General features: G+C 34.5%; 1 protein-coding gene across 4 annotated transcripts in view; it reads right to left on the reverse strand.

The window, feature by feature from the left end:
* The window catches only part of DMXL1 (Dmx like 1), a 132,885-nt gene that overhangs the window by 53,285 nt on the left and 64,760 nt on the right, over nt 1-14,840 (reverse strand). For 2 of the 4 annotated variants that reach the window (XM_014844065.3, XM_014844064.3), the window contains exons 24-29: nt 13,322-14,415; nt 12,424-12,615; nt 9,489-9,565; nt 7,188-7,315; nt 6,442-6,690; nt 5,991-6,104 (exon numbers count right to left, since the gene is read on the reverse strand). In XM_014844065.3, the coding sequence (XP_014699551.3) occupies nt 5,991-6,104; nt 6,442-6,690; nt 7,188-7,315; nt 9,489-9,565; nt 12,424-12,615; nt 13,322-14,415 (1,854 nt within the window). The remainder of the gene's footprint in view (nt 1-5,990; nt 6,105-6,441; nt 6,691-7,187; nt 7,316-9,488; nt 9,566-12,423; nt 12,616-13,321; nt 14,416-14,840) is intronic. The other 2 variants (XM_014844067.3, XM_014844066.3) reach the window with 1 other exon arrangement.

Raw genomic sequence — 14,840 nt, forward strand, 5'->3', positions numbered from 1 at the left:
AAGGCACCCATATGCACAGGGCTTCGTGAGTGTGCCAGAGTCATGAAGCTTCAGGAGGCACATTGGCCTTGTTGGGGCCCAGGGCAGACTACCCAAAATATCCCACAACAGCACAATGATTGCTTTGAATTAAAGTTACTTGAGAAGCAAAAACGGCATTCTGACCCTCCTGTCTCTGTTCCCCCTTAAAGCAGGAAACACATCTGCCATGTGAAAGATGCTCTCCCTGCATCCTTATCACCAGAGCGAGGAAATTCAGGGTCAAGAAGCCTATATAAACAAAGTTTGCTAATTTACTGCCTCAGCCTAAACTCTGCTTAAATTTCTAACTCTGTACCTCAAACCTAAATTTCTTTGACCTGTCATTCCTCACAAATTTAGTGTTTCTTTATATAAAAGATATATATACTACCTGCTTTGTTCACTCTCTGAGCATCATTCCTCTACGATCTCCAATATGTAGATATTACACTGAGTTTTTCTTCTGTTAATCTGGTCTTGTGTCAATTTTATTATTACTCCACCCATAAGAACACAAGAAGAGTAGAAAGAGGGAATGTGCTCCCCAACATCCTGGATCTTCAAATTTAGCTCCATAATTTAGGGAGTGCGGGGAGAAAAGTAAATAATTTAACTGATGACTTAAAACATTTTATATTGAAAGAAACATCGATGTGGTGAAGATAAAAGTCATGTAAGTTTAAGATGAAATAGATTTCAAATCTATTTCTTGCTTTCAGCAATATAAATTCAGTTTAAGCGGTCTCCTAAGATGTATACAGTCAGGCGCTGCATAACGATGTTTTGGTCAACATTGGACTGCATATACTGACAGTGATCTTTTAAGATTAGTACCATATAGCCTAGGTGGGTAGTAGGCTATACCATCTAGGTTGTGTAAGTACACTCTACGACGTTCGCACAGTCACGAAATTGTCTGATGATGCATTTCTCAGAACATATCCCTGTCGTTAAATGACACATATATCGTCACTCTCCCTTTATCATTAGGGGTACCTCAGGTAAAAAGTGTGAGGAAGTACAAATGTATGTGAATACAAATTAAGTATGAAACACATCCTCAAAATTATACGTAAAACATGATTTTTACAAGTTAATTTCAAAGATTTCTAAAAGGAAAAGACCCAAAACAGGAGATTAGAGGAAGAGTGAATTTAACGTACTTCTTAATCCTCAAAGAATAAAATTAATGATAAAAAAATGTCTGACAGGTGATATTATCAAGAGTGTTTGACTCTCAAGCTCTTCCTAGGATCATTACCTCACGCAATACCTTGCTTGCACTTGCTTCATAAAAATCCATAAAATTTAATTGAAGAATATTTTAATAGAAAGTAGTGATTTGTTTCCAAACCAGAGCAAGGTAGTCTCCAAGGTACTTGGTATTCAAAATGATTCATTGGAGCACAGAAGGAAACTATTACAACTTCTATTTAGATTTATTTTTTTTATTAAGTAGAAGGGGTGAAGGAGGAAGAGAAGAAGAGAAAAAGGGGAAGAAGGGGAAAGAACTGAGAAATACAGGGGGAGTGGAGGAAAAGGAGAAGAGAGGGAAGGGGGTGGAGGGAAGGAAGGCACCAGGGGAAGCAAGAAGATGGAAAGGGGCAGGGAGAGAGGGGAGGACAGAGGGAAAGGGAAGATGAAGAAACGTGTCCTATTTGTCAACAATAGGACACGTATTTATAAATAAATAAATATGTATATATTGGGGGTTTACTCAAGCATCATTCGTGGATAGGGTTATGTAAAAAAGTCTGGAGATAACTGACCTAGAGTACTACTTTTCAATCAGTCTGAAGGCAACAATATAGACCTTCTATAAGATTTCTGCTCAAACTCAACAAATTTATTAAAAATTTGAATAGAGGATATACATACAATGCAATATTATTCACCCAATAAAAAGGAAGGAAATCCTGTCACAAGCTACAACACAGATGAACTTTGATAACATTATGCTGTGTGAAACAAGCCAGTCACAAAAAGACAAATATTGTTCCATTCCCCCTATATGAGGTATCTAAAGGAGTCAAATTCAAGAAACAGAAAGTAGGGGCCCACCCCGTGGCTGAGCGGTTAAGTTTGCGAGCTCCGCTGCAGCGGCCCAGGGTTTCGCGAGTTCGAATCCTGGGCATGGACATGGAACCACTCATCAGGCCATGCTGAGGTGGCATCCCATATGCCACAACTAGAAGGATCCACAACTAAGAATATAGAACTATGTACCAGGGGGCTTTGGGGAGAAAAAGGAAAAAAATAAAATCTTAAAAAAAACAAAAACCAGAAAGTAGATGGTGGTTATCAAGGGATGGGGGAGGAGATAAGAGGGAGCCGCAGATTAATGGGTATAGAGTTTCACATTTGTAAAATGAAAAAGTTCTGGAGATTTGTTTTACAACAATGTGAATGTACCTTAACACTACTGAACTGTACATAAACGGTTAAGGTGGTAAATTTTATGTTACGTGTTTTTTACCACAAAAAAATACTAGAATGGAGAAAATCAGCTAACATTATTTTGCTGCAGCACTGAGGACTGCCAGAAAAATTAGAAAACAGGGTTGGAAATAGAGATCACATTCTTAGCCTCAGTAAGAAATACTGTGTGAGACAGCTGAGATGTTTCACTTCTTTTTAGGTTCTTTCCTTTGGCATCGGGCTTTAGCAGTGAAATAAAAAGATACTTATCTGTAAAAATTTATATATGTGCATTTCTTAGAGTGTTTCTTTTACCTTCTATGCTTTCACCACTCTTATTTAAGAATTTGCCTTCCCCAGTAGTTCTTTAAATGAATGAATAGAATGCTTTTTAAACTTTAAACTACAACTTCGATTATATGGCCCTCAAAGAAAAGTCTGTCAAAGGACTCTAACAAAAAATGTATTCTCTTTTCCAGCAAAACTAGTTATTTTGTGGCTCACCAGCCAGTTGAGTGTTTGGCATATTAACTATATTTTAAATAGCTGATTTTGTTTTCTATTTTAAAAATGCTGTAGTCTTATCTTTTCTGGTCAAGAAATGTTGCTATTTTGCTAAAGAAATGATAGCAACAACATGTATAATCACTAAACTCTGAATACTAAATTTCTATTTTTATACAAGTTTTATGGCAAAAAGCAAAACATCTGGATTTTCTGATCCATATTTAACATAAATTATCAAATTCGAAGCCGAAAATATAATTTAAAATGTCAAGAACATCATTAACAGTCTCATAACAACAACAAAAAAACATATGACATGCTTACCACAAATAAAATACACATTTTATATTATATTCCTTAATTTGAAGACATAAAAATCAGTACTATAAATTTATCAAGATAAAAATTGAAAATTCAGTTCTTACAATTGCAAATATTATTACAAAATATAGTAAAAATCCTTAAAATATTTTGTTTTGCTTTACAATATACAATAAAAAGCAAAAGTATGGATTTCTAACTGTTAGCAGAAAAAAAGTAATTTTTCAAAAATTGCTATTTCTTAGCTGATTTCTTCTTTAAAAATTAATCATAACAGAATAATTCAGAATTCCATGAACATACACCTGCACTACATTTTTTATTAATTAGAAAAAATAAATGCTTCATTATCACATGATGTGGAATTCACAAAGTAAATTAAATTTGATTTAAAAATGTTACTGATTTATGTATATTATCATTTTTGTTATAACATGTCAAGCTAAAGTTTAATAAAAATCATCTATCATTTTCTTATATTAGAAAGGTTAAGTCACATTTAAATTTTATGTCACTAAAAGAATAAAGTATAAAACAGACAAGTAGAGAGAAATGTAATTTAGTTAATGAGTTCATTACCACAAAGAAAATTAAAATCAGAATTTGTCACAGAAAAGGAAAACAAATGGTGACTTTTAAATTCCTCTCCTAACACTAAGTTTATGAAAACACTTTTTAAAAGACAGATTTTTAGGTTCTAAGCATGTATTTCATCTTCAATATACAATACTTTGACATTGATTAGGTTGTCAGTGAAATGAAATATTCCAGACTTGTCAGTTTTCATTTGGCCAATTTAGATACCAAAAACTATGTATTAGTTTTGGTTGAATTCAGATCAACTTTTCTAAAACACATTATTTTATTTCCTTGGTCAACAATTGAATATTATCTAAAGCAATTAGACTCTTGGGACATCATGATTGTGTTTAGCAGTAATCCAAACAAACAGCAATGCTAACTTATAACCTAAAATTAATCAGGCTGCTGTGCTACTTTAGCTGGTGTGCTAAAAACTGAGATTTCAGACCTTTGCCATATACTGAAAGCTGCTCCTTCTTGTCCCTTGTCCCTTCATTGATTTTCTGTTCTCCGATTTTCTCTCTCCAACTGTCATTTGATTTGCTTCACAGGACCGCTGCTTCTAATTACTATTACTGCCTTCGTCATCTACTATCTTCACTCCCTCCTCCCTTTTTTCCTATTTCTTTCTTTTTCTACTTGCTCCTTCTCAAACTAGACCAGCTTTAGAAGCAGCAGGCCTTTGGCTGCATCATTCACTGAGAATACTCCTTTCTTCTGGTTAGCAAACTGATGAATCACATCATTCCTGTTTTCCGTGAATGCTCCTTCAGTTATATCCACGACTGAGTGTGTTCAGAATAGTTTCTGGGTTCTCAAAGACAGATGAGCATCACATAACCTGGATGTGGCTACATCCAGCCCTACCACTAAGTGAACCACATATTTTAAGTATTCTACATTATTTGACTACAATGTCCCAATGCAAGAGGGTAAAGGTATAGATGCAGATAATTTTTGGCCACTTTGATTATTTAGGATTAGATAAGCAGTGGGATATAGTTTATGATGGTATTTATGACAGTCCTTGAAAAATAATTTACGTAATGGTATTTTTGCCTAGAACAACTAAATCTAATTGGTTAAACAAAGAACAACCTGGTCTTCGAGTAAGGTTCTTTACCTATCTGTGCTCAACAAAACTGGTTGAAATTGAGACCTGCTGACTGATTAGTAAAAATGTATTTTTAACTTTTTACAGCTATGTGGACATTCCATAGCAAGAATTTATCCCTTTTTAACATGTCACATTAACAAGTTCAGGGTCTTAACAGATTTTCTCTTAGAATACGTTAAAAACAGGGCCAAAATGAATTTACCAATTATTTATGTAATACTAATCTCAATTGAGCTATGTATCTTACTCTTAGACTTTCTTCAATTAAATTCAGATATCTGAAGTTAAGTATATATTCCAAGGTAAGTTTCACAAGAAGTTAGTCTTTTCCTTTTTTTATTGATATAAGAAAATAAAGCACAGGAAATTAATCTTTAAAAATTAGAAAACAGACGTTATGAAAATTAAAATATTTTAAAAATTTTGAAAACCAAGATGATCACATATAGGATAATAAAGTTACAAAAAGAAAACTTAACAGAAAGGCAGAAAGCATCATAAAGATTCTTTTCAGGTCAAAAAAGCTTGGTATTTCAATCTTTAAATAAATATAATACATATAGTTTCAATATTAGAAAGTTGAGAAAGGGGGATACAATTGTTTAAAATATTTACTTTTCATAGTATTACAAACACTTAGAAATCCAAAACCCCTAATGGCCAGAATTATAATATGTAACACATAAAGCAGCCTCATTTTAAATGTTTTTCCAGTCATTTCAAGCCATAAGCTGATTTACCGTGATTAGCACTGACATTTCCTTTTTTCTACACATTTAAAAATACGTTAAAGTCTAGGAGATAGGAGACATCAAAACAGAGAATTTAAAAGCAGAATTAAAAATGAGATGTTTTCTAAAATGCTAATCATAGTTTTAACTCAAAAATATGGCTTGATTAAAGGAAATTTCTCAATTTTCTAAGTGCCAAACAGAACAAAACTGGCCCACTGTACCCCAACCCCTCCAAAACAACACAAAGCAAGCTGAACTGTAAAAGCCTACTTCTAAAGCTAATATCTTGCCTGCAAGACTGGGAGGGCTATGAGAACTGATGGCTGAAAGAGCTTTGGAAAAGCCCACACATTCCATGGAGAATACCACTACCTGGTGGGGGCTAGGCATAGCAAAGTGCCTTCCTGCCAAAGAAAGAAGAGAGAATCTGTATTTGGGATAGAACAAAAACCAATGTTACAGTATATGTTAAAACAAATGAAAATTTCAATAGTAAAAGAAAATTACATTAGATAGTTCTAATCACTGGTGCATAAGTATCTTAAAGTTTGAAAATTGCACCAGAAATTTTAAACTATTTTCACCATAAAAACTATTTGTTCATGCTTTAAGAAAATGGTAACAAGAACTTTCTGTGAATAAATTAAAATGCAACTACAGATGACAAAATGATTCAGATGAATAAATAAAGCTTCAGCCTTAAAATAAAATAAAATAAAATAAAACAGGTTAAAAACTAACCAGGTAAAGCTTTTGACTGTGTCTGTTCTTTGCTGGGAACATGCGCACCTCCACCAAATACAGCAGACCACATTTTTTCATTTAGAGGATGGGCCACAATCCGAAATAGTTCATTACTAGAATGTGTTGCCAAGCCATGGATGAACAGACTAAGATACACTGCTGTGAGAATCTCACAGAGCAAGATTGTTAGCCCAGACTGGGCTTCCTCACCAGAAGAACTCAAAAGTCGAATTAGAGAAGTTATTCCTAGAACAAAAAACAAACAGAGCTACCATTGACAATAAATTTAAAAAATTAACTACATTTTCCAATTTCTGAAAAAAGTTTATTGCATCAGGATTAAAATATTTTCTTCTCCAGATTCACAGACTAGGTTATTATGTTAATGCACGAATGTTGAGCTATTTGTTCAATTTAAAGAAACACTGAAAATCTGTAATATGATTCAAATTGGATAGATAAAATTTAATTGCCATAACAAATGTTTTTCTATATGATAAAAGCAAAATTACAAAAAGTCATACAACAAAACATTTGAGTTATTTAGCATAATGATCAAGGAAATACTAAGGTTAAGTAACTGCATAATTTGTAAGGAGTGGTGAATACTGAACTGGTATGGATTCTAACAATATTTAATAATGATTATCATACAGCAAAACCAAACTAAACCTAATTTTTCCTCATCTGATTAAATTCAATAAGCCTAACAAAAAACTCATACATATTTAAATTATTTGTACCTGGCCATTGAGCTGGTGACGTGTTGGGAGTTACTGCTTCATCTAAGCTTCCTGTTTTCAAAGAATGTCGATGGGGAAGCAGTACTGTCTGATACACCATTCCAGTAAACTGATTCGTTTGAAATGAACTAAGAGAAGAAAACACTTAAGTAATAATAATCTACAATAACCTACAATAGTAACAATAAAACAATAATAATAATATACAATGATCTAAATTGAATTTCACATGCAATATTTCCACATTTTAGATCTACCTTCTAGGTTATCTTAAATACAAATTTTCGTTTATTAGTTATACTGCTATTACATCTAAGTACTGTACTCTATAGTCTAGTGCTATATGAAAGTGCCCTTTAAGTGTAAATATACAAATTTTCTAAATTAAAACACATGATAGGTTTTAAGTATATTTATTTAGTGAAAGACGGAATATGTACAAATGAGAAAATTAAATCACTATTGACCACAAGTAGCAAGCTGGTATATCAAACTTTAAAACAAGGTTATCTGCTTAAAAACAAAGCCAGTTTAGGTTCACTTTGATATTTAACAGCTAGTCTACCCTACATCAGGGTTGTTATATCAAAAACAAGGTTTCTGTCCCCATGAAATTTATAGTCTGGTGGGGGAATCAGACACAGATAATTTTATCACATTGCTTTTAAAGACAAAACCTATGTATAGAGTGCTATGAAAGCAAAAGGGAGGAGTATTTCATACAATTTGGGAATTCAGAGTAAGCTTCTCCTAAAGTAAATGGCACTTTAAGCTAAAACTAAGAAAACAGATGAATGAACAAAATAACTTGCAGCTTGACATAAACTATGAAATAAATGTGACAGAAAATGGTACAAAAAGTTTTGTTAAATCCTGTCAGAAATTCCTATATCACGTTAAGTAAATTGATATAATATTTAAATTTAGCACATTTATTGGTTTAGATCTGTTCTGATTGGCAAGTCTTATTAGTCATAACATTTTGATGCATTTGTAAATACTTTCTCTTGCTTTACTTTCCAGTTTTAAGATGGCAGACGAACAAAAAAAGAATCCCCCCCGCTACAGTGAGCCTATGGAAATGATAAGACAAAAACACATTGATGGAAATACAGCCACACTCAGTAACAAGAAAATGAACTCTTGAGTTGAAGAACCAAGGTCAAAGAAATCAAGCTGAAGCTACCTTGGGAATACATAACCAGAGTAGTAAACTGATGCTACCCACGGGAGAATTCAATAGGTAAGATAAACAGACAACCAAAACTCAACACCAACGAAGACTGACATCACGTAAGAGACAACAAACTCATTGAAACACCTGTACCTGAGGCAGCAGACTTATCAGAAAATTAGGGAAAGTGCTTTACACTGAGAGGTTAAAAAGATATCAAGAAATAAAGACACAAATTATAAAAATAAAAGTGGCTATTAAAATCAACAGAGATCTTAAAAATTAAAAACAGAATTTCTAAATCACAACCTCAGATAGGCTAAATAAAAGACAGGACATTGCTGAAGAATGAATTAGTGTCTGGAAAATGAAGCCAGTAGTTCTCCTGAAATGAAGGACACAGAAATAAAGAAAAGGAACATATGAGAGGAAAGCTAAAAGAAAAATAAGAGAGACCCACAAGTTCCAATATCTGTCTAATAGGAAAGGAAATAGAAGAAAGAAGCTAAAATATTTGGAGAAATAAAGACAGAGAATTTCAAGGATAAAGACAGACAGAGAGTGTCAAACATAATTTTTTTAAAAAAGCCTAGATAAATCATAGTGAAACCTTAGGACATACAGAGAAAAATTATAAACACCAACTCTTCTGTAAAATTTTTCTCAATTCCAAGTCAGCCACACCCTCCTCTGTGCTCCCTGAGCTTTTTACTATCATATTATAGTACTTGTTCAAGTAAAATGCCATGTTACACATCATTTATCAGTTCACATGTTTGTCTCTAACTAGACTGACCTTAAGGAAGGAGACCTTATCTCAGTGCATCACACTGGCATTGGGCAGTGATCAATAAAAGGCTGCTAAATATCACAACGTCTAGTATTCGGCAGTGATCATTAAAAGGCTGCTAAATAAGTTATATTGATAAGAGCTTACTTGTGATTTATTTGCCATAAAGGCATAAGCCAAAATTTCAAAGATAAAAAAAGTACTCACAACTTAGTCACATGCTTTTGCATTATTTAAAGTGGAGTGCCGTATAGGTTTTCTACAGCAAGAGCATATAAAATCTGAAACCTTATCGATTACTGCAAGCATTTTAAAATTTCACAAAAAAGATATTTACCTGTAGTTATGACTACCACAAAGGCACTGATAAATACAAGCAGAAAGTGAGGCTGCTAAAGTATGCATTACATATACCTGGAAAAAAAGACAAAATTACTTTAAGTATAACTTTTTAAAAACGTAACTTTTATCAAGATCTAATATAATCAGCATTTTTAAAAAATGAAAAAACTATTATGCCCTTATAAAGTATTTCCCTTTTTTTCCCCTAACACTCAGTTCTGCCTAGAGAGGTCTCATTACAGACAAATTAAAGAAAAAACATTGAGGTCTTTGGCAGAAGTTATAAAATACACACCTGCTACCTAATTTCTGTTTCAAGAGCAAATGGGAACAGATGTTAGCTATTCAGTAGTGCATAAGCCATGCATTAAAAAGCAAGCCCTCCAAGATTCAGGCTGCTTCTTCCTCAACCAAAATATGAAGCAGCTCAGCCTTATAAATGACAGTTCATCTAGCACAGGTCATTGTACTGAGGAAGAGAAGGTTCTAAACACGGCATGACAAGAGAAATAACAGAAGTAGATCTGAGGATGAAGGAGAAGCTTAACCTAGGTAAGAAAGTAGACTAGAATAGACTATTAAAAGACTAGATTCTTGATCTAATTATGAAGTATGACAGTCTTTTATGTAGATAAAAACAGGGAGCAATAGATTAAAATCTCTATTTCTCCTTCAATTATCAATAAGACACGGTATGAATAAAAATCAAAGATATCATCACATAAATGAAGACAGCAAAGACCATGCATGAGAGATTGCAAAAATGATCAAAATACTTTTCAGCTTCTCCAGTCAAAAGGTGGAGTCCTTTCTCCACTCACTGAATCTGGACTGGCCTTGTATCTTGTTTTGACCAAGAGGACACAGCAGAAGTGATATGTGAGTTCTGAACCTAGTCCTCAAAAGGCCTTAACAAATTCTACTCTTGCTGTTCTTTAAAAACCCCGGCAACCACTATGTGAAATAACCTAGGTGTGATGGTTAATTGTGTGTTTCAACTTGACTGGGCCAAGGGGTGCCCAGACATATGGTCAAACATTATTCTGGGTGTGTCTGTTAGAGTGATTTTGGACGAGATTAACATCTGAACTGGTAGACTGAGTAAAGCAGAATGTCCTCCCTAAAGTGAGTGGGCCTCCTCCAATCAACTGAAGACCTGAATGGAACAAAAGGCTGAGTATGAGGGAACCCCTGCCTGGCTGCATTGAGCTGCAACATAGGTCTTTTCCTGCCTTTGGAATAGAACTGAAACACTGGCTCTTCTTCAGTCTTAAGACTGCTGGCTTTTGGACTGGAACTTACTATCGGCTCTCTGGTTCTGAGGTCTTTGGATTTGGACTGGAACTACAGGATCAGCTCTCCTGGGTCTCCAGCTTGCAGACTGCAGCCTCCATAATTATGAGCCAATTATAATAAAGCCCTTTATACATACATACATATACATCATATAGACATATAAAAAAATATAAATTGACATGGCATGACAAGAGAATTAACAGAAGTAGATCTGAGGATGAAGAAGCTTAACCTAGGTAAGGACACACACACACCCCCTATTGGTTCTGTTTCTCTAGAGAACCCAGACTAATACGGTGGGCCCGCCTGCTGGAGGATGACACACATATGACCCAGATTCTCCTGAAAGCCCTACAAACACTCTGCCAACCATCCTAGATCATCCAAAATCCAATCAACCTACCAGCAGACCAAAGACAAATGAAAATATCCAGAGATCAACCCAGCTGGCGCAAACCAGAAGAACTGATGAACCAACCCAGAGAATCATGAGCAAAATAAATGATGGCTATTTTAAGCTACTAATGTTTCAGGGTAGTTCTCAAGCAGCAAAAGCAAAATGATACACTAGGGTTATGTTTATTACTAAAGTTAAATATAGAATAGAGTTTGGCTAAAATGAGTACCGTCTGAAGGAAATAAAATTCCTAACTGAATAATATGCAATGTGGGCATTTATACTACAGAGCAGTACAGGAAAAGAAGTGGCAAACCTAAATTACAAGGGTTAAGGTTATCCAAGAGGGTAAAACTGTAGGAAAGGCCACCATTAGGGAAGCAGAAAATCGACTGGTGTGGTATCATAGCCTGCGAGGTGGGCAAGAACCAGATGATAGACTATGAGGGGAAAAAAAAACACCCAGATACAAAAACAGTCAAATTGGGTCATATTTTAAAGGATTTTAATATGTTTGGTGAGTAAAGATGAAATATGAAAAGTGATATTAACAGTAGATAAAGTGGAGTGATACTGGATGGGAAGATGATATGGTTGATTAGATAACTACATGATTAGTTGTGCATGAGGAACTCCTTAAAAATACATATTCTTGGGGCTCACTCTCACAGACTGATTCAATAAGTCTGGAGCGAACTTAAGAATCCAAACTTTCACAAGCACTTCAGGTGATTCTGCAATAGCTGGTTCAGAAAGCACTGCTTAGCCCAGTGGAATGACAGGGGCAAAATATTTCACATTATCCTTAAAATATGTAATGTTTCAATATTAACAAAGGAAAACTTTACTTATATATCAGTATTTTTACAGCAAAATATTGTTTCCATCTCTAATAAACAATCAGCTTTTTGGCTACGTGTAACTGTTAAAGGAATTACTTATGTATCTGCATACATACCTATTATGCTTATCTTAATAAAGTGGCTAAATTAAGAATAAATAACTAGCATTGTGATTAAAACATAAGTACCCTATTGGGTATAAGTAACACAAGTAAGATGAACCTGGTCTACAACCAGAAGTTTGCGTGGATCAAAATTAATATAAACTTGATAATATAACTATCAGTATGTATTAGTCTGATGTTTAAAATTGTTTATAAAAAGACTTAACACTTATCTTTTAGTTTCATCACAGTATTTAGGCAAATTAAAAGACTGAAGCCAAGTATACTTACTTTATTGCTTTGGATATCAGGATGAGGTGGTGAATCAAAGTTTATTATGGCATGTAAAATATCATGTGTTAGATTACTAAGGTGCAATAATGGATTGGCAACTACTGTTTTGGCACTGGCTGTGCAAGCAAAGAGGAGAGGTACTGAGGTTTGCTCTGACAGTGGGCTAGGAAATACTGGCTCTGAGGTTTCCTTAAAAACAAAGGGAAAAAAAGGTTAATCAACTTTTTATAATTATCCATTACTTAAGTAATTCAGGGATCCCTTTGAAAAACTTCAAAACAATCAAAAATTAAAAGCATAACAGAAACTGTTATAGAGTTAGAAGGGACTTTAGGATGTGAACATTCCAATTATACTGAAAAATTATGGAACAATACCCTCATCATAAGAAGTCCATCACCTTACAAGGCATTCATGTAAGAATGTGGAGTATGAATTCAGCAGATCATAGGGCCTGATGTCACATTGTCTTTAAACTACAATACATATATAACTCTACAAATTCTAATATGAACCACTACACCAAAAAAGAGTATTCCTGGGGCCGGCACAGTGGCACAGTGGTTAAGTGCACATGTTCCCCGTCGGCAGCCCGGGGTTCACCGGTTTGGATCCCGGGTGCGGACATGGCACTGCTTGGCAAGCCATGCTGTGGTAGGCATCCCATGTATAAAGTGGAGGAAGATGGGCACAGATGTTAGCTCAGGGCCAGTCTTCCTCGGAAAAAAGAGGAGGATTGGCAGCAGTTAGCTCAGGACTAATCTTCCTCAAAAACAAAAGAAAAAAAAAGTACTCCTTAAAGCAAGCATAATGAAGGAAATAATTCTAATATTTAAAAACAAAAAAAGCAGTATCAAAAACTGTTTTTTGTACATAGCTATCATATGTTACATACCTGCTGAGATTCTTGTAAAAGCAAAATCAATTCCATTCTCACAGATGCAAGACCCCCACCATGGGATCCATGAAGTATGCAGTAACTAAGAAACATCCTCAAAAGTGACTGATATTTCAAAAGCCACTGTCTTTTTTCCTGAAAATTTTCTCTCACTTGTTTCGCTTTTGTTTGGTGAAGCAAATCTTCAGCATCTTCGTTTAATCCAAATTCATCTCCACTTTTGCCAAATGCAGACTGTAATTCTTCGGCATCTGAACAATAGTCACAAGTCCTCTGAAGAGCTATCACCTCTTTTTCAAGCCAGTGGTACAGTTGGTAACGCAATTTTCCACCATCGATTTCATAGCCAGTAGATAAAGTACGAAGTTCTACTGTGAGAATCTTTAAACATGCTCTAAATTTTAATTGAACTGCAATTATATCTTCTGATGGACTTAAAATGTCATTTTCATCCAGTGTGCTGAGAGATTCTGTGTAATTAGAACTTGTTTCACCTATTTTTTTTCCTATTTTTCTCTGTAAAGGTTTTAGTTCTTTCATTGAAATAGGGAGATCCTCATTTTCTTCATCATTATCACTGTCCCATTTTAATTCTAAAGAGTCATCCTGAAATACAAAACTTGGTTGGCTCCAGTCAAAAGAAAGAGTGGAGTTTGACTGCTTCTCTGAGGAACCCTCTGAAGAAGATCCAAAACCATTCATCAGCGACTGTGAATGATCAACAGCAGAAGACTTATCTTCCCTTACATCCAATTTCAGTGGAGAAGAAAGAGAACAGTCTTTACTAGTATCCAGAAAACTAGATGTTCTAAAAAAAGGTTTTGTTTTCTTGATGACTTTTGGGATCTTTGATAATACTTCCAAAGCTAACATGGGGCAGCCAGCTTTTAAATGAGCACTGGCAGTAGTAAAAAATAATCTTCTTTCACTTAAACTAATTGTTCCTGCCAGTTCACTTTTTCCTGTTAAACTCATGTGTGTGGAAAATGCATCAGATGATCCAAAATGACGTCTCAGCAAAAGAGGATGTGTTCTTAGATAATTGTAGAAATTAAAAACTGCAGGATTACAGGCTGACGACATGACTTGATCTGAAAGTAAATTCATTTTATGAGCCAAGAAAAATTCTTCAAATGTTATACTGTAGTCCTTTTTCTCTACTATGGCACCTTTATCTACCTGGTCTTTTGACAAAATTTTATTAACAGACCACACTTAATACACAGCATTGAACAGATAAGAACACATTTGTAATGAAAGTGTTCTAACACAGTAGGAAAACAAAGGTTATGCTGATTTCACATCTCTTCAGGTAATAATCTAAGATAATTTAAAACATTCACTTACACACTCTTAGTTCTTTTTCTCCTACCCTCTTAGACACTCCTTCTCAGAATGCTGTGATACATCTTCCTCATCTTCTCTACCTCTGAATGTTGAGAGTGTTCTAGAATTCAGTGCTTGACTTCTTTTCTATCTACACTCCCTGGGTGAACTCATATAGTCCCATGGCTTT

The sequence above is a fragment of the Equus asinus genome, chromosome 9 (genome assembly GCF_041296235.1).
Source record: "Equus asinus isolate D_3611 breed Donkey chromosome 9, EquAss-T2T_v2, whole genome shotgun sequence".
Classification (NCBI taxonomy): domain Eukaryota; kingdom Metazoa; phylum Chordata; class Mammalia; order Perissodactyla; family Equidae; genus Equus; species Equus asinus.